This window comes from Rhinolophus ferrumequinum, chromosome 10 (assembly GCF_004115265.2).
Source record: "Rhinolophus ferrumequinum isolate MPI-CBG mRhiFer1 chromosome 10, mRhiFer1_v1.p, whole genome shotgun sequence".
Taxonomy (NCBI): Eukaryota; Metazoa; Chordata; class Mammalia; order Chiroptera; family Rhinolophidae; genus Rhinolophus; species Rhinolophus ferrumequinum.
This window is the reverse complement of record NC_046293.1, coordinates 16,676,180-16,695,100: the sequence shown is the minus strand read 5'-3', so window position 1 is coordinate 16,695,100 and position 18,921 is coordinate 16,676,180. Positions and strand designations below refer to the sequence as shown.

The window sequence follows — 18,921 nt, the reverse complement described above, 5'->3', positions numbered from 1 at the left end:
GGGAACCCCACCAACTAGGCTGCATGGACTTTGGACTTTTGCTCTCTCTCACCCGTGAAAGAGAGCTGTAACCTTGAAGTCCATCTCTCGGGGATTTGGCCTTGCATCCTTCCGGCTGCCAGGTGACCACAGGGCTTCTGCAGCCATGTGAGTACACTCTGAATTAAGCTACAGTTGGTCATGACTAATCATCCTGCCTCAATTTAGACTAATAGCAGCAATTTCAGTAGCACTGCATGTAATTTATTTATAATCACCCTGTCTCAATTAGGCTAATAGCAGCAATTTTGGTTGCACTGCATGTAACTAAGTATATTTTGACAGGAAAATATATTGTTGGTGAAGGAGTGATGAGGGGAAGGGGAGGAAGGATGGAAAAACGTAGAGAGAATTCTACAGAATGCAAAGTTATAATATCACTTGCAGTCTACATGCGATCACTTTTCTTAATTAGAATTTTTGTTACCTGAGTGTTGAAGAGTGTGATTTTGTTTTTGTGCGAGTTTGGGGAGAGGATAACTGAGATCTTTACTTCATCATTTCTTGATATCGTGGCTGAGGTCAAGCCTTAGAAATGCCATCTTTAGACTAGTGAGAAGAACAGGGTATTGTTGTTTTTTTAAATTGTTTTTTGCTTTTTTTAAGTTTATTGGGGTGACAATTGTTAGCAAAGTTACATAGACTTAAGGTGTACAATTCTGTAGTATACCATCTATATATCACATTGTGTGTTAACCACTCAGAATCAATGGCTCAAACACCTAAACATAAGACCTAAAACAACAAACTGCATAGAAGAAAACATAGGTACTAAACTTACGGACCTTGGGTTCAAAGAGCATTTTATGAATTTGACTCCAAAGACAAGGGAAGTAAAAGCTAAAATAAATGAATGGGACTATATCAAACTAAAAAGCTTCTGCACAGCAAAAGAAACCATCGACAAAATAAAGAGGCAACCAACCGAATGGGAGAAGATTTTTGCAAACAGGGCCTCCGATAAGGGGCTCATATCCAAAATATATAAGGAACTCATACAACTCAACAACAAAAAGACAAACAATCCAATTTGAAAATGGGCAGAGGACCTGAAGAGACATTTCTCCAAAGAAGACATACAAATGGCCAATGGACATATGAAAAGATGCTCAACATCACTAATCATCAGAGAAATGCAAACAAGAACAGGGGCTTTAAAGTAGGGCAGGCTGGGTTGGATTACTAACCCATTCAGTCACTACGAACATGGCCTGAGGTTGGTCAGTTCACCTCTCACAGCCTTAGTTTCCTCCTCAGTGAAATGAGACTGTCAATGGTAGCTACCTCACAGCATTGAGTGGAGTAGATTAGATAATATAGGCAGGGCATCGAGTAAACTGAGTATAGAGGACACACTCAAAAAATGATGCACTTGTGCAATATGGTGGAAATCCAAAAGCTGAGGAGTCTGGTTCAGAACATAAAAAGGATATCCTCTGAAATGGGTCACTAAGCCCCATCATCCATCCTTGGGGTTTTTAAACAGCATCTGTAGAATTCTTATCTTGCTGTTCATATTTCATCCAGGCCAATAACGAGAGCCTTTTTTGCACTCCATCCTTTCAACTGGAGGAAAGACAATACACAGGAGAGGTTCAAAGTGGTATTTTTTAAGTATCTACCATTGCCATCCTGTAGACACAATGGCCGAAAATTTGCAACCAATAGACAAAGGCAGTGCTGCCACGCCCCGTCCCCTTGCCCATTCTGCGTTGCTGGCCATGGTCACCACCAATAAGACCAAGAGTCCTGTTCGGGAAAGGATTCGGATACCTGGTTGCCCAAGCCAGTTACCGGGGAGTCATTGTTTTACTACTCTCCTCTCTTCCTTCACATCCAATCATCAATTTATGTCCATTCTTCCTTCCAAAAATGTTGAGTTTGTCCTTTTTATTTTATTCTCTCACTGCTATCCCTTAACTCAGGCCCCCTTCCTTTTTTGCCTGGACTCCTGTTAATTGCTTCCCAAGTGGCCTTCCTTTGTCTCTTCTCCACAACTCCCCCAATTCACTTCAGCCTAAGGAGACTTATAAAATGCAAATCTGGTGGGGCCACTGCCCACCTTAAAAGCTTTCAGGGGCTTCTCGTCACTTTTAGGTTAAAGTTCAAAATCTGTAACATAGTCTACCAGGTTTCGTGTGATTTGGCTCTGCCTGCATTTCTCTGTACTGAATTACAATTGCCTACATATCATGTCTCCAAATTTGTCCAGATTGGTCTCATTTTAATTATTTAAACACACCATGCTTTTTCGCACACTAAGGCCTTCACACATGCTGTTCCCTCTGATTGGAGTACTCTTCCCCACTCTCTCAGACCAATAAGCTACTACCTGGCCTTTCCATCTTGGTTTAAACTGTACTTTTAGAGACCTTTATTGACATTTATTGGTTTTTCCTCTATAATTTGCTCCCTCAGCAATCTGAGTGTTTCTCCTCCCAGGCAATCATACTTGTTAATAATTATTAAGCTCAGGAATCTGTCCTATCACTGAATTTTCAGTGCACGGCATACTCAGCACATTCCTGAGTATGAGCCGTTAGAAAACTATGCAAAACTTAGGCAAAAAAAATGACTTGTGTCCCTTTTCAATGTCATTAGGTCACTGTTTAACAAGTTCACTGGGAACTCTAGGGGCACGTATATTTGCTTGATGTGCAATCGACTACCTAGTAAGGCCCAAAGTCTTCAAAGTTAGATGCTGACTTACCGAAGATTGGTAAATTGCAACACTTACTTTAGGATCAAATTGCAAACGATTCCTGTCCAGTAGACAAGAGGTCACTCAGAGGAGTTACGTCTTTATTGCATTACAGGACATTAATCATTTGTGTAGCCATCTTTGTGGTCTTATTCTGGCATTCTAGTTCTCAATAACCATAAATCCTTTGGTCTCTTATATCCTCCCTCACACCACCTTTGTCGTCTTGCTGGGTCCCTCACCACTCAGTCAGTGGATCATTGACAGATGTCCACTATACATACCTATGTGACAGTTGTTTCTTACTTTGTGAAAATTGCGCTTTGACAGAGCAACTTAGTAGAAAAGCAACAAATCTTTGATGACTCAACTGTTGCCTCACCCTTAGGATAGACTCTGTCAGGGCCCTACCCTACGCTGGAGAAGGCTAGGGTGCGGAAGAGCAAAGGAGAGAAGTATTGGAAATAGAGTTCTGCTTTTGGGCAAGAGTAAGGCTCTTGTTGGTGAGTAGGGAAAGTTAACACCTACACCTGGAAAGATGGAAAAGCAGTAGGAAAGACTTGGATGAACAGGTAGAAATAAACACAGAGGAGTAGTTGTGTTGGCCGACATTTTCTCCACCAGGAGGTCCCTTCGGGTACAGGTCTTCACCTAGACACAGGTGCAGGTATTCAGGAAACTGAAACAGGGAGCAGTGGGGTTAGGGGCTGTGTGGTAGTGGCTGCTGATGCTCCCCAAGCTCTGCCCCGCCCACCTTTCAGAGAATACTGTTGGACAACTTTTCTCTGTCTCCTTTGCAGTCAGTAGTGGCCCTGAGGGTGGCTGAGCTGTAGTCAATGGAATTTGAGTGGTGGGGAGGGATGTGAGTCGCCTTCAACCCTGGCCCATAAAACCTCCCGAGAGCAAGTCTCACTCTCTTTTCCACGCACTGGCAGAGGGCAGGGGGCTCCAAGGAGTTGGAGGAGGGTGCAGCCAGGACGTGGAAGGCCACTTGATCTCTGCAAGACTGCGGGGAGCAATTTCCCTATTGACTACAGGGAAATAACCTTTCCTCGGGTTAAGCCATTGAGATTTAGGGGTTGTGTGAGAAGCAGTTAGTCCACCCTGGTTGCTAGAGGGCTTCACTCACATCTCCCTCTTTCCAGGAGCCCGCCCTAAGCACTTCCGTCCACAGCGACCTTGGAACTGTGGATAGCACATACGATCTGACTCCTTAAACCTGGTGTTTAACCAGGCACCTTGTTTTGTTTCATGACTAAACCAAACATTACCCAAATCGTGTTCCATGGAACACTACCCTTCAAGATAATGCTGCTCAGGGTTAAAAAGGGGTTCCATGGGTACAGAAGTTTGAGAAACATTAGGTTAAATGGGTTTCATTTTTGGAGGACTTTCCAAAACCTCTAATGAAATACTGGGACTTGTAAATGCTGAAAATTGGGTCCTAGAACACAGGATTTCTCCCTCTGATCACGAGATTTTGGTTCATAGACTATAGTTCGGGAAATACACATATAACCCTTTCATATATATATATCTTATGCCTCCTATGAAGTTGTAAGTCATAAAGTAGTGAGTTTATTTTGAGCTGATGCTCTGTGCTCAAAGTATAAATCACAGCACACAATGTTCTACAGCATCAGCGTGAAAATCACTGAGCCCAGGGAACAGGTAGGTGGGAGGCTTTGGGGAGGCCAAGATATGTGAGTTGGCCCTTAAAAGGGGAATAGAGGTTTGCCAGCAGGAAAAGAGCAGGTGAGAGGATAAGGAAAAGCATCCCAGGCCCAGGGTACAACATGGACCGGAGCTGGGGAACGGTCAGAGAAAGGAGTCGCTTGCAGACATGGAAATCAAACAGACCCACCTGGATTCTGCCTGCCAGGCTTATGGTTGTAACCCAGTCCCCTGTGCCATCCCTGCGGGAAAAGCAGGCCCCCTTCCTCCCTGCACCCCCTCCTGGAGGCTGCTGGAGGGCAGGGGTCATGTCCTCTTAATCATTTCAACCCCTTAGCCTGCACATGTCCTCGGACGCGGTTCACACACACGTGAGGCCACACAGCCCTCTCTGAGATGTCTCATCTGAAAATGAGAAACTACAACCCTCCCAGGGGTTATAACATTTAAAAGTTGTAAATGCAGGTATTTAGCAGAGTGCCTGGCATATAGTCGATGCTCAGGAAATGTTAGCTCTGAAAATCATTTGCTTAATAAATGTTTGTGGAAGGAAGAAAGGGAGCAAGGATGGAGGGATGGGAAGGGGGCAGAGGAAGCTCACAACAGAGGGAAGAAAGCAGGATGGACAGACAGGAGTACAGCTATCCTGCTTCATTTTCCCACTACATGAACACTGAAAGGCAGATGCCCTTCGCCGTCTGTTTCAGGGACAACCCGCCCCTGGCCTCATTTCTCAGAGCAGCTGTTTTGGAGACCCTGAAATGAGATATTAGGTCAAATATCGGCGCATACTGCCAAGAGCAAGGGGTCAGGGGAAGACAAAATCATCCTGAGAGCCAGGGGACAGAGTGGAACAGAGGGTTCTTTGAACAAGAACACCCAAGCCTCTCCTCACTCATCGAGGCCAGGGCCTGTGGGGCCCGCAGGGCTGTGGGGAAGCGCCCTGGAGGGTTTACTCTGTCCTTGGCCATCAGTTCCCAGATCTGATGAGAAGCCACAAGAGGGAACACAGAGAGCCTGGCCCCCTCTTCAGGGGGACTGTGTACCTGGTAAATTGCATTTTTATGATAAAATTCACGACACTGAGAGGCCAGGAAGCCAAAGATATGGGCTGGGTCTGTAAGGAGAAATTAATTCCAGAGTTTTAAGGTCAGCCCATCTGCCTCTGAGGAGACGTGAGGATAAAGGGATGGAAACGGCCGTGTCTGTGGCCTGGTCTCCTCTCCCACCTCCCCAGACGAGTAGGCAGTGCTGCCAACGGAAAGGACGTGGGTCGGGGCAGGAGGCCTGAGGTGGGTAAGAGCAGGAAGGTCCCTGAAGGGCCGATCCCATGGACCAGGTCAAAGGCAGCCAGACAGCTTTTCCAGAGAAACGACATTGTTGGAGATGCTTTGCTATCTGGGCCCACAGCTGAGAGGCCCCAAACACAGACCTGTCAAAGGGGATAGTTCACAACTTACTCAGCTGTAAGGACCCCCATAGAAATGAGGCGAGAACAGACTCCTGAGGAAATGCAGACGCTCCCATCGAGTTATGCTAAACCACTGCAAATGAAAACAGCTTTCAAGTCATTTAAACAGATTAAGGGAGATATTCGCCTGTGTGAGGAATGTAGGACAGTCAGCCTGATGGTGGCACTTTTCCCCCACGAAGGCTCTCACACTGGCATTGAGCCCAGCCTGGGCTGCTCCTCCCCAGGACCCTCCACCCCAGAGAAAAGGGGGATAAAATCTCCCCACCCTAGTCCTCTACCCAGAAACCATTAAAGGACCCACTCCCCTACCCACAGGACACAGGACAGCCTGAGTTCTCTGGTACGTCATCAGGCCTTTAGAAAACTGATCTTCATACCTAACGCACCAACCAGCCATTCTGAAATATTCTGGCTCTTTCAGGACTCTGGGCTTCTGCATATACAGTTTCCTCAGCCTGTCATGCTTCCCATTTCCTTATTTGACTAGCGTCTTCCACTCAGTTTGTAAGATCCAGTTCCAATGTCAACCATCCCCACGCCTGACTGGACCTGGCAGAGTTGTTAATACAGTTTACAGTTTCCCAAGCACTTGAATTAAACCTCTGGAATCGTACAAAGTTGGAAATAAAGATGATGTACCCATATGTGTGTGTGTTTGTGTATACACACACTTACATACGTCTATTACTACTATACATAAACAGTAGTTTCTGGATGGTAATCCATATTTGCTCCAACAATCAAAAGGACCATGATGGTGCTGATAGGTAAGTAGGTGCTCAATAAATAATTGTTGTAGAAGCAAATAAATAAAGACACATTGCTCCAAGGGAGGTGGGGGCTAGGGGCAGGATGGGGGAGGGAAGAACGGGGCGCATCTCATACGCGGGCCATGGACTCACGGGGTGGTCTGCATCCAGCTCCGCTCCATAGCTGAGGATCTGGTTGGCAAATTTGTCGAGCTCTTGAATGGTTCTGGGGAACCAGGGCACTGCAACACAAAAAGGCAAAATCCTGAGCAGCAGGTTGGCAAACACATGGCCAAGGGCCACACCAAGGTCAGAGGTGTGGGGTCAGCCCCAAGTAGTCAAGTCCATGGTGGTAGCAAGTGGGGTTCCAGACAACCCCCAAGTTACTATGACTCAAAAGTTAAATCCCATTTTCCTTGGAAACTAATTTTATGACTTTTTAAAATTTCAGCGTCATGGAGGTATAACTGGCAGATAAAACTGTACGATATTTAAAATGTACGTGATTGTGATTTGATGTACATAAACTCTGTGAAAGCGCTCCCCCATCTAGTTAAGGAGCACATCCCTCACCTCACGCGTATTTTATCTTTTTTTGGGGGTAAGAACACTTAAGTCCTACTCTCAGCAAATTGCAACTATATAATACAGTGCTATCAACCATAGTCACCATGTTTTACATGAGCCCCCCCGACCTTTTTTACCTTATGCTTGAAAGTCTGTACCCTGTGACCAGCCTCTCCCTGGTTCCCCCACCCCCAGCCCCTGACAACCACTTATCTACTCTCTGTTTCTATGAGTTTAACTTTTTTTCAGGTTTCATATAGAAGTGATACCATGCAGTAGTTCTTTCTCTGTCTGGTCAATGTCACTCAGCACCTTGGAATCTAATTGTAAACCCATTCCCAAGCATGTTCCATTTCCTGGAGATTTTCTCTGAATTATCTCAAAATTCGTCTCCCTCCCACCCATCGTGATCGAGTGGCTTTTGATGTTGTTCTTTCGCAGCAGAATATTACATGTAACCCCAGAATACACATCAAACAAAGCCAGAACTGTTCCATCGTAAGCAAGGAGGAGCCCGTGAGACCACATCGTCCTATCTCAGGTCTCCCTCCCAAAGGCCCCAGGCTTCCTGGCAGAATCGTTTGATGGCAAAGCCAGTGTGAAAGCCCCTGGTGAAGTAGAGTGAATGGAGTCAGGTAGCCTGGGATTTGACGGTGCCCAGAGGAACCTCAGAACCTGTGGGCTTGCGTTTGGAGCAGCAGAGTGGAGGAGAGGATGGCTCCTGAGCTGTGCAGCCTACAGTGACGGGGTCCTGCAGAGGGAGGAACCCTGGTGGCGGGGGAGGGGAGTGAAGACACCCAGGAACGATCAGAGACTAGGACATTTTAGACTGTGAGTTCCATGGGAGCAGGAAGCCTGCGTGCCTGTAGTTCCAGGTGCATAGAGGAAAGGAGGGAAGGACGGACAGAGGGAGGAAGGAAGTCCGATTATGTTAACATGTAAGGCATTAACCACATAACCCTCATCCTCCGAGTGTCAGCTCTGGTCTGGCTGCTGTCCTGAAGTGTCTCCAGAATTAGGAAAGTATTAGGACTCCTACTGTGCAGATGAGAAACTGAGCGTCTGAACACCTAAATAACGATTTTAAGATTACACAGGAAGTAAGACAGTGGTAGAGCCAGAAAAAAATCAGAGAGCAAACGTCGACACGGTAGGGAGCTGTGAAGTGAGCCCAAGGCAACCCTCACCCTCCTGAAACGAGGTTTAGGTGACAAGATGCTGAACTTGCAGTCCGTCAGGTCTGGCTTAGAATCCACGCTCCATCTACCTCCTTATCCTCTCTCATTCCAAATTCTCTAAACTTGGGAATAACAGTAACCACAATACGAAGAATAGCAAACATTTTTTGAGGCCTTACCATGTTCCAGGCACTGTGCTAAGCATTTTTGATGGAATGCCTCTTTTAGTATGAGGATCGCTGTGAGGAGTAAATGAGAATGTAGGCAAAGGGCGCATCGCAGCCCAGCGTCTGGCCCATAAAAGGTAGCTTTCCATCTCAGGCTCCTTATTTCTGATTCTGGCCCTGCTGGGTAGGGCAGAGAAGAACGTGTGTGCCATCTAGTGGCCAAACTGGGGAACTGTCATCCATGAGCTATATGTAGAAATATCAGGCAAGAATCAGCCACATTCCACCAAAACAAGATGCTTATCTTGACAGCATGAAAAAAGGATCACATAAAGCCTTGTTTCCACAGGTCTGAGGTGCTAAGCTCTCTACTGCCTATGTCAGTAATAAAAACTAACACTGAGTACTGTTCTAAATACGTTACCTGTGTGGTGGGTACTATCAGTCTCCCCAGAGCACAAATGAGGAAACTGAGGTACAGAGAGGTTAAGGGGCAAATCCAGATACACTGCTAGGAAACAGCAGCCTCAGGATTCAAACTCAGGCCTGGCTGACTCTGTGGTGTCAGGTTTTGACCGTGAGTCCAACTTGCCCCTCACAGGAGGGTGGCGGCGCTCGCTGGTCAGGAGGGCTGGCCGGGGGCCAGGACTGTCTGATTGTCTTTGCAGTTTCCCACCTGGAGGTGTCCATGCCCCCAAAGCCCAGGCCACATCTCAAGATAGGCTCCCTATGATAACGCTAATAGGAACAGACGTTGTAGGAGTAGTTCCGGCTAATGCTTAGATGGCCCTTGCTGTGTCCTAAACACTTTCATGTACTACTTCACCCATGACATATGGGGTGTTACTACCTTCAGTTTACAGATGAGGAAACTGAGGACCAGGGAGGGTAAGTCTCTTCACAGACCTCCTTGGTCCCAACTGCCAGACTTTGGAGTCTGGGATAACTCAGAGCCCTGCTCTGCTCACGTCGCATGGAACCTGGCTTCCCACTTTGTCACCTGAACTTCTCTCCAAGCTTTCCTTTTTTCATGAGGCCTTTTTTCAGCTTGGCCTTGCACAATGGATCTCTGTCATCAGCACTGGAAATGGGGTCTGTTCCCCACCCAGGTTTGGAAGGACTTGAGAAAGGACATGCCATTGCAGTCAGAGCCAGGGCTGTGATCTCCTCTGAGACCCTTCCCATTTCCCCATCACTTTATTTCCAAGGCATCCCTTCACCACTCATTCATCATCTTGCTTTTGCCTGGGACTCATCCATAATTCCGGCAGTACCGGCTTCCCCCAGACACAGGACCAGCCAGCCCTTTCTTGCTGCACCACCTTCCGATTCGGTGGACCCTTAGACTTGCCAAAGGAGATCCCACAAATCTGTGCTCAGCAGCTACTACTACCAGGCAATGGACGTCGAGGGGTGAGTACAATGGAGTAGTCACCCCTGTCATCCTTAAATTCTAGCGGGGGCAACAAGAAATAAGTAATTAATAAATGTAAATATATAACAATGCCAGGAAGTTCCTGAAGGAGAAGAAAGCAGTGTAAGGAGATGGAGAGGGATGGGGATACTGTTTCACATGACATCCTAAGGCTCTAGACCCCAGACTGGGGGCTTGGTGACTTGACACTGCCTTGCCATAACTCCAGGGGGTCTGGATACCCAGGGTCCAGCACTAGTCCAGAGCTGGTTCCCTGTGTGTCTCAGCGACAGTCAGTCTGGCAACAGTTAAGCACCTGGGCAACAGAGCCAGACAGCCTAAGCTGGAATGCTGTCTCTGCACTATCTCAGGCACCCAGAACAAATTATTAAAACCCCTCTGTGCCTCAGTCTTCCCAGCTGTCAAATGGGGGTAATTATAGCACTATTAAAGTACTACTTTATAGGAACAATATGAAGTTAAATGAGCTACTAGATGTGATTTGCTGAGAATAGTACCGGCACATAGTAAACACAGTTGACTCTTGAACTGCACATGGATTTGAGCTGCACGGGTCCACTTATATGTGTTTTTTTCCCCCATAAACACCGCAATTGTATTTTCCTTATGATTTTCTTAATAGGATGTCTAGCTTACTGTATTGTAAGAATACAGTATAATACATCTGACATGCAAAATATGTGTTAACTGACTGTTTATGTTATTGGTAAGGCTTCTAGTCAACAGTGGGCTATTAATAGATAAGTTTTGGGGAGTGAAAAGTTATATGCAGATTTTTGACTGCATGTGGAGGGTCAATGTCCCCGACCCCCATGTTTTTCAAGGGTCAACTGTAATCTTACTGTTCCGCTGGAAACTCCAGGCATTTTTTTTTTTTTTTACTCTTCCCTTAGCTCAGTATAGCACAGAGAGCAGAGCAGAAAGTCTTCCAGCGAGGCTAAGAAGTCTGCCACTTATTTTTTGTGTAATTAAGCAAGTATTGTATTTCTCAGAGCCTTAGTTTTTTAATCCACAAAATGGACACAAATTATCTGTCTGATTGCATTATTGCGTGAGTTAAACACTGTAGCCAATGTGACACATCTTAGCACAGTGACTGGCTCAGAGTAAGTGTTCAGTGTTAACCATGAGGGTGACACAAATTATAATGATGACGATAATAAAAGAAGAGGTGGCGAGAGGAAGAGGAAAGGAAAGAGGGGAGCCTAAATTCAGGAAGGTGGTGGTCAGTCCAGCTCAGATATTAAGTCTTTCTAATCTTGGGCCTCAGTTTCCCCTCCACAAAAAGTAGGTTATTGCATTTATTTGTTGTAGCAATTCCTTTTGGGTTTCATATTCCGAGACCTGTGGAATGTCTGTGAAGGGCTGAGGCTGGCCAGAAGACACATGAAAATACACTTCCAGTCCAATCAGTGTGCCAAACTCACTTGTTTCTGGAAGCATAGTCACTACATTTGTTCAGCGCCCAAAATGCATTGCCCCTACCATTTCCCTTTCTCCTGTCATCAAAGAAACAAGGTTCTACTCCACAGACAGGGCCTTTGGGGCCCTACCTTGATTCAGAGCTGTGTGCTGGCTGTTCCCCAACTGAACGCCAGAGGGCAGCAGAATCAGCATATTTTTCAGCTCTGGGTGACTTTTTTTCCCCCTCCTCCAAAAGGAAAACACGCCACATGATTGGGTTCAGACCCTTTGGTGGGAAAAAAAAAAAATCAGAGAACTTGAGACATTTGCAAAGACTCAAAGGATTCAAGTCTTGGCAAAGAGGAGACAAAGGTAGAAGCAGCTGACAAAGCAACAGGCTGTTGTCACAGAGTCTGGGAGGGACCCCCGACAGTACTAGAGGGGCGCACACCCAAGTCCAGGCACCTCCAGAGGCTTCTGTGCCCCCATCACCATACAGGAAAGGCCCAGGACACAGCAGGCTGGAGAAATGGCAAAGTTGGTGGCTAATCACATAGGCTCTAGAGCCAGACTGCCTGGGCCCAAATCTTGCCTCTGCTGCTTCATAACTTTGGGACTTTGGGCAAATTACTTAACCTCTTTGTTCCTCAGTGTCCCGCCTATAAAATGGCTGTGATAATCGTATGTGAGGATTTAACTAGCTAATGCATGAATAGTGCATAGAACAATGCTTGGCATAGAGCAAGTGCTTTGTAAGTATTTGGTGGTATTATTATTATCATTATTATCAAGTGATAACGGGTGACAGGCCGGTACACACTCTCTCCAGGCAGCAACCCAGCCCTCCCTTTGAATGTATCCATCCTTCCTTCCTCAGGCCCTCGCTGACCCTAAGGCGTTGTCTCCCGGGGTATGTGCATTCCGGGTAGAAGGAGGACCCGAGCCAGGCCTAATGATTAAGAGTTCACCAGCTGTCACCTTGGAGAGAAGGGAAGAGGCCTAAGGAAATGAGACCCAGGAGAGGCAAGTTCTGGTTGTGGGGGGTGAGGGATCGAGGTCCTGACATGCCTCACTTCCTGGGGAACAGGCGACTTGAGCAGCGTTGTGAAGCAAGCAGTGTGGAGACACCAGGTACTCAAGGCAGGGAGACTGCAGAGGACCCCCGACAAAATCAGGACAAAGCCTTTACATTTGTGCCTACGCTTGATACTGAGCAGAGGGTGTGCGCATCCTGGATTGGAAGCCAGCAGGTCTATATTCAAGTTCTCTCCCTCCCACCCACAAACTGCGACTTTGAGCAAGTCACTTGATGCCTGAGCCTCTATCTTCTCATCTGTGAAATGGGTGAGGCAGCCAATCCCTTGCCAGCCTCCTGGAGAGGGGTAAGAAGCACACCCCCCACAGGTCAATCTGTGTGGTCATTACACTTGAAATACACACACACACACACACACACACACATGCAGAGACACTTGTCTAGTTAGGTAAGTAAGGTCACACAGCTCGCTGGTGGCATTGCTGCATCCCTTCCTCTACAACTGGGCTCTTCAAATTTTCACAGCCAAAAAAATTATAGCTACCTACCTTTTTTTCCTTTAAAGTTACATTTTTTTGAGAGCTTACAAGCTTACGCTGCACCAGGTGCTGTGCTCAGCATTCCATTGTCTGTTTTCATTCCCGAAGCAGTCCGGGCTGTACCACTATGATTTCTGCTTTACTGACGAGCAAACTGAGGCTCAAAGTGATGGAGGGACTTGCTCAGGATCCCTGAGCCGGAATTAGACCTCTGCAGCATGTTTATTTAACCACCATGCTGGGCTGGCTTAGAATAGGTAGGGGGTGTGGGAGCCCTCGATTTTAGATTCCTGTTCTCCCACCTGGAGAGGGAAAGGAGGTGATGAACTCAAACAGGGATCTAGAGGGATTTGAAGAGAATCCCTAGGACAGCCCTGGGTCCCCCCACCTTTCATCCCAAACCTTTAGGGCATAGCTTTTTAACACCTAAGGTCTTGGCTCCTTAAAGACACCTTCACATTCCCTTTCTCTTCTTCAGGGAAGGTGGCAGGCTTCTCCCTCCCCCCGTCTCACTCACAATGCTGGGAATAGTGACTGACCCCAGTGACCCAGGCCTCTGTTTTGAAAAGTTAAATCAGATTAGTTCATTAATGACCTTTGCAAATACCTCAGTGGTGGGCTGGCCTCTGCAAGCCCCGTCATGGCCTCACGGGCTGCTGGGCTTGGTGGTTAATGAATGACTCGGGCAGGCTGGTGCAACAGAGGCCGTCTGTGAAGCCAGAGGCACCCGGGGCGGGGGGCAGATCATTAATAAATATTGATTTGGTTCTGAGGGAAGCAGCCCGCAGGAGAACTGGCCCTGGACACCCACGTCGTGGTCTCATTAAGTCGGGGTCAACTGCTCAGCCCGGACGCCAAGGGGTGGCTGGCTCAAGAGGGCTCCTGAGCCAAAGACCCCACAGGCCTGGCCGGAGCCTACTTCCTGGCCAGTGAGTCAGAGAAGGGCTCTTAAATTTATAGCAGTTCAAGGTGCAGACCGAGTCCCATCTAACCCCCTCCGTCCACCAGACGTTCACCAGCCCCAGGGCTTAGCCAACAAGGCACCCAGGCTTGCTCCAGACTTCTGCCTCCAGCCTGTCTCAGGGAGAGCAATAAATCCTCCGTTTCTCAGGCCCAAAATAGAAAGATGTTTTCACCCCCTCTTGCCTGGCTCCTGGATGTCTCTCCTCCCCAGGCAATGGCCTCCAGCCCCCGAGAAAAGCAGTGGCTGTGCTAATCACAACCCCTCCCCCTAAGAGAAAAGGGATGGCTTGCAAACATCCTGCAGGAAGAAGACTTTCGATGGTTATATTTTCCTCTTTTAAGGAGCCTCTACTTTCTTTCTAGAGAAGGAACACCCTTCAGGAAAGTCTAGGCAAGAATGAGTGAGCCAAAAACTGGCTAATGCTGCCAAGCTCTTTCCCTCCTCCTCCTGGAACGGGCAGTGGCCGGGCATGATGGCTTCAGGACCTACTTCTATTATTGGCACAATGGGCAAAGCATTTGATCTCTCTGTGCACGTGTTAAAATGAGAATGAGAACCAGATGAATAAAAGGGGTCTAGCCTTGAAGCAAAGAGTGAACATGTCTTAAAATGAATAAATGGATGGAATAAGTAAATGGTTATGAGTGAAATAATGAATAAATTAAAAATGGCCTGCAAGGTCATTTGTTCCAATCGCGAATCTACACCAGAACTGTCTTCCTAATATCCTTTTTAAGATGTCACATATCTCATAAATATATCGTTTGGCAGGTTGCCCACAATATCCCCAAATACCGAATTCTCCTTTCTGAGCGCTTACATTGTACTGAGATCTCACCACTGGAGTTATGGTCAACCTATATTGGATCAAAGAGAAGACATCTGAAGCCTCTTCCGTAGACTATCCAACCCCCGCCCCCCTGCCCAGGATCCCTTCCTTGGCCCGGCTGGCTTCAGAGGGCCCTGGCCAGGCCTAAGATTAAGAGAAAGACTTCACCAGCCATCATCCTGAAGAGCAGGGACAAGTCAAGGCAATGAGACCCAGGAGAGGTTAAGTTCTGGGTGTTAGAGGACATGGGGATCTGTTGAAGCAAAAGTCCCACCGCCAGTGGCCAGGACTTCGACGCATCCAGCAAGCATCCAGGTAGACTGCAAAAGGCCATCAATCCTGTGTGTTTTTACAAATACTTGGTATTAAGGTACTTGGTCTCCTGCAGACACAGAGCCACCAGCATCTACAGCCCTGAGAGACACCCATGGGTCCAAGTGAAATGCATGGGAAATGGTTTGGAACTGAGAGGACAGAGGGAAGAAGGAAACAACAGAACAGAGGAGCAGAGAAAGGGAGAGAAGAAAGGCAGGCACAGGTGGCGGGAATGGGGAAACATTTGACCACCTGGACCCACCCTCTCGCCTTAAGCAGCTTTCTCTAAAGGTTCCCACCTCTTTGGGAATCAGAAAATCTTCTCTCTTACATGAAAAAATATTCATGTAATCTATGTAATTTTACTAACAATTGTCACCCCAATAAATTAAAAATAAATTAATAAAAAAAAATATTCATGTATACACAGTGTACCATTTTGCCCACAATCCTAGGATCTCTTTAGACTCCTCCAAGGAATGCTATCCTGCCTCCCCCAGCAATTGATCTGAAACTTCAACCTTATCCTGGCACTATTCAGGGCAGCACTAATGAAGCAGAAAAGAGGAAACTCAGGAGGGCTGGGAGGGGGTGCAGGGTGTATAAGAGCGGAGGAATACGTGTAACAATGTTCCTTTGTCTTCTCACAATAATTTTTTCCCTTAAATCATTTGTCAGGCAGGGTCTCAGCTCCCGCTCCCCACCTCCCCACCTAAGAACGCAGGACATGGTGAGGCCAAAAAGGAGCACCCACGGAGCCATAGGTAGGGGAGTCATACCACTATAGTCTCGCTGGCGGCTGGGTCGGAGACACAGGAGGCAGGAGCCACATGATGTGCAATCGACCGTCTGCTTCTCTGCCAACCAACCAACAACTTGCTACCCACAATTGTGCGCTTACTAGCGTAGCCACGGCAGTTATATTAGTGGCCAATGGCTAACTGATTACAGCTGATGGCCACCTACTACCCGAGCCAGCACCTTTCCACGTGAGGCCGACAGCCTGGAAACTGCTCTCTGGGACTCTATCCCCACACCATTGCTTTAGGAATTTATCTAAATAAAAAGACAGATAAAATCCCAATTGCTTCCAGGCTAGGTGGAAAGATAGATAGATAGATAGATAGATAGATAGATAGATAGATAGATAGATAGATAGATAGATAGATAATAAATACATGGCCCTTCTGCTCCCCACAGAGCAATCTGGACTCTCTTTGCTTCCACACCAGGATGCTTATAATCACCACAACTTGAACAAAACCTACTAAATGTCCATTTGCTCTTAGAAAATAACTCCCAACAGTTAATTTTCTCAAAAGGTGATGATCCTATAGACCCCTGTCTAGCCAAGATATTGTGTCCGTCTGCTTTTCTTGGCTGCAATCTGTCTCCACGTAGGAATTTTCCCTCCCCCTCTAAATGCAATGTCATGCAGAAGACTCAAAGGGAAAGGTAAAAGGATTAGGAGATGGATCGATGGACGATATTAATGCTCTTTCATGTTGGGTTGAAGAAGGATTTGAGGTCATCAGGAGAGAGAGTAGCAGGAGAATAGACCTCAAGTATTCAAAAGACTTTCTGGATTAAAATCCTATTAAACGTACATCAGCTTCTCCAGGAGGCATTTTAGAAGTTTGGGGTTTCTTTAACATGTCACCATAATTAACCTTCCCTTAAGCTGTTTTGGGTGGAGAACTTTAGCAATTAAGAAACTGAAAAGTTTCATTTTCTATCACCCACATGGCCTTTTGAATGGTTTAAAAACTAGAGTGGAAAGTGGTTTAGCCTAATTGATTTGAGGGGTTCAGATCTCCCACTTCAACCTGCTGTCAGACTCGCCCCTGAGATCTGAGCCCTTCACTAGAAAGGGCATTTTTGTCAGTGAAAACAATCAAAGGTTCAGATCTCCAATGATGCTTTTCTTCCTCTAATCATTCTCCCACTGAGTTCTACAGAAAGCATAATTCTGCAAAGGGATGGTTGTTGTCCCTAAAAAGATCTATTTCTGGGCCCAGATTCCAGTTCACAAAAACTATCCCAGAAACCCACAGGGCCCGTCTCTCTCTGCAGGTGCAAAGCCGTGCTGTTTCAGCATCACTTGCATCCATAGCAGCTGTTCTATTACATGGCAATGAAAGTCAGGAAACCGTGTCAGGGAGGGGCAGCCAGTGTGGGATGGGGAAATCAACCATCTGAAGACAAACCGTGTTGTTTTAAAGGGTTAATCTCAGCAATTTTTCTCCACTAGGTAGACTGTCAACCCAACTTCAAATATCAATGTCCTGCTATTTTGAGCCCCGCCAGGGACTTGAACCTGTGCTAGGTTTAGCCTCTCATAAGCCTGACACAGACGACATAATACCTCTGTGTGCAAATGTGGGCATTTTCACTTTCACACTTGCTGGGTCCTTAGAGTTAAACAGTGGAAAAGAGGCCAAGTTCCACAGCCTTGTCCCATTACAGCACTTGTCTCTCATACTGTATTTACTTTGGTGTCCCGCCGTCCTCCTCCGCCTTGCGAGTTCCTTAAGAAAAGGCAGTGTTGACCCTCTCTCTTTCAGCTCCTAGCACAGCGCCGGACACAAAGCCTCGCTCAACACACACCCACAACTGCACAGAATTCACTCTGTGCCTTAAGGCAAGTCACGGCCTCTGTCCTTTCCAATGGAAAATGAAGGAGTCTGTCGGGCTGCGTGACCTCTGAGGTCATTTTCCAGTTCTCAGAATCTCTGAAAAAGTAGTTGTGTACAGGCTGGCTTTTCGTGACTCCTGTTCTCAATGCTCCACCGGTGTTATTTCATTAATCCTCTGAGATAGAGACTCTTGTTACTCCCATCTCATCCCGTGGGAGATTGGGAAGGTCAACAATTTGCCCAAAGTTACACCAAGTGTGGTGGTGCGCCCTGGTCTCAGAGTCTCGGCTCCTTACTATTCTTCCATGGCGCATTAAGTACCTCCTTTCTGAGTCTCCAGTTCAGGCTGCCAGCCATTCAGCTGATCTACATACATCCTCCCTTACCCCCAAGGGGCCGCGGGCCTGCCTGTCAATTGCTTTGATTTCCTATCCCAGGGCCCCAGCCCCAGCTGGCCGGGCCTCCACCTGCTCCAAGCAGAGGCAGAGCTTGGCCCCAGGTCCAGCAGGCCCTTTGTCCTGAGAGCCTGCGGCTCCTGTTGGGAGCAGGTGGCCGGAAAAGCAAAAGAAGACGATCATCAGGGAAGCAGCTTGGAAGGTGGAAGGGGGAGGAAGGCAGATAGGGTTGATCGCAGGAGGAATTCCAAGGTCCCACCCACAGTGACCTGAGCCTGTGAGCAGGGCTGTCAACCCTCGGCAAGGACAGGACCCTGGGACCTGCTCGTCTGGGTGACAGCCCCAGGAGGACGAGGGCAGGAGAAGAGACATCTCCTAGGAAGGCCTTGCAGCTATCTTTTAGAAACGATTTCAATGGCCTGTGCAAAGAGGTGAGTCTTGTCTCATTGTAAAGCATTTCTGCCTATTACAATGCTATTTTCAGCTACAGAGCCTCAAATCCTCTTGATGTGAAGTCTTCAGTGTTTTCACAAAAAACAAACAAACAAACACAAAAAAACCCTTGATTTTACAATAGAAAAATTATTTTGTTATTTAGGAAAAAAAAAATAACTCATCTCAGCAATTGCACTCCGAAGTATTTATCCAAATGAGCTAAAAACTCGGCCCACAATAAAACCTGCACAGGAATGTTTATCACAGCTTGATTTCTAATTGCCAAAATTTGGAAGCAACCAAACTGTCCCTTGGTAGATGAATGGATGAACAAAATGTAGCACATCCACACAACGGAACATTATTCAGTACTAACAGGAAATG

General features: G+C 46.9%; 1 protein-coding gene across 1 annotated transcript in view; it reads right to left on the bottom strand.

The window, feature by feature from the left end:
* Window positions 1-18,921, bottom strand: part of PAH (phenylalanine hydroxylase) — a 60,761-nt gene that overhangs the window by 22,633 nt on the left and 19,207 nt on the right. Inside the window, exon 4 of the mRNA XM_033118002.1 lies at window positions 6,791-6,879. Coding sequence (XP_032973893.1) covers window positions 6,791-6,879 — 89 coding nt within the window. The remainder of the gene's footprint in view (window positions 1-6,790; window positions 6,880-18,921) is intronic.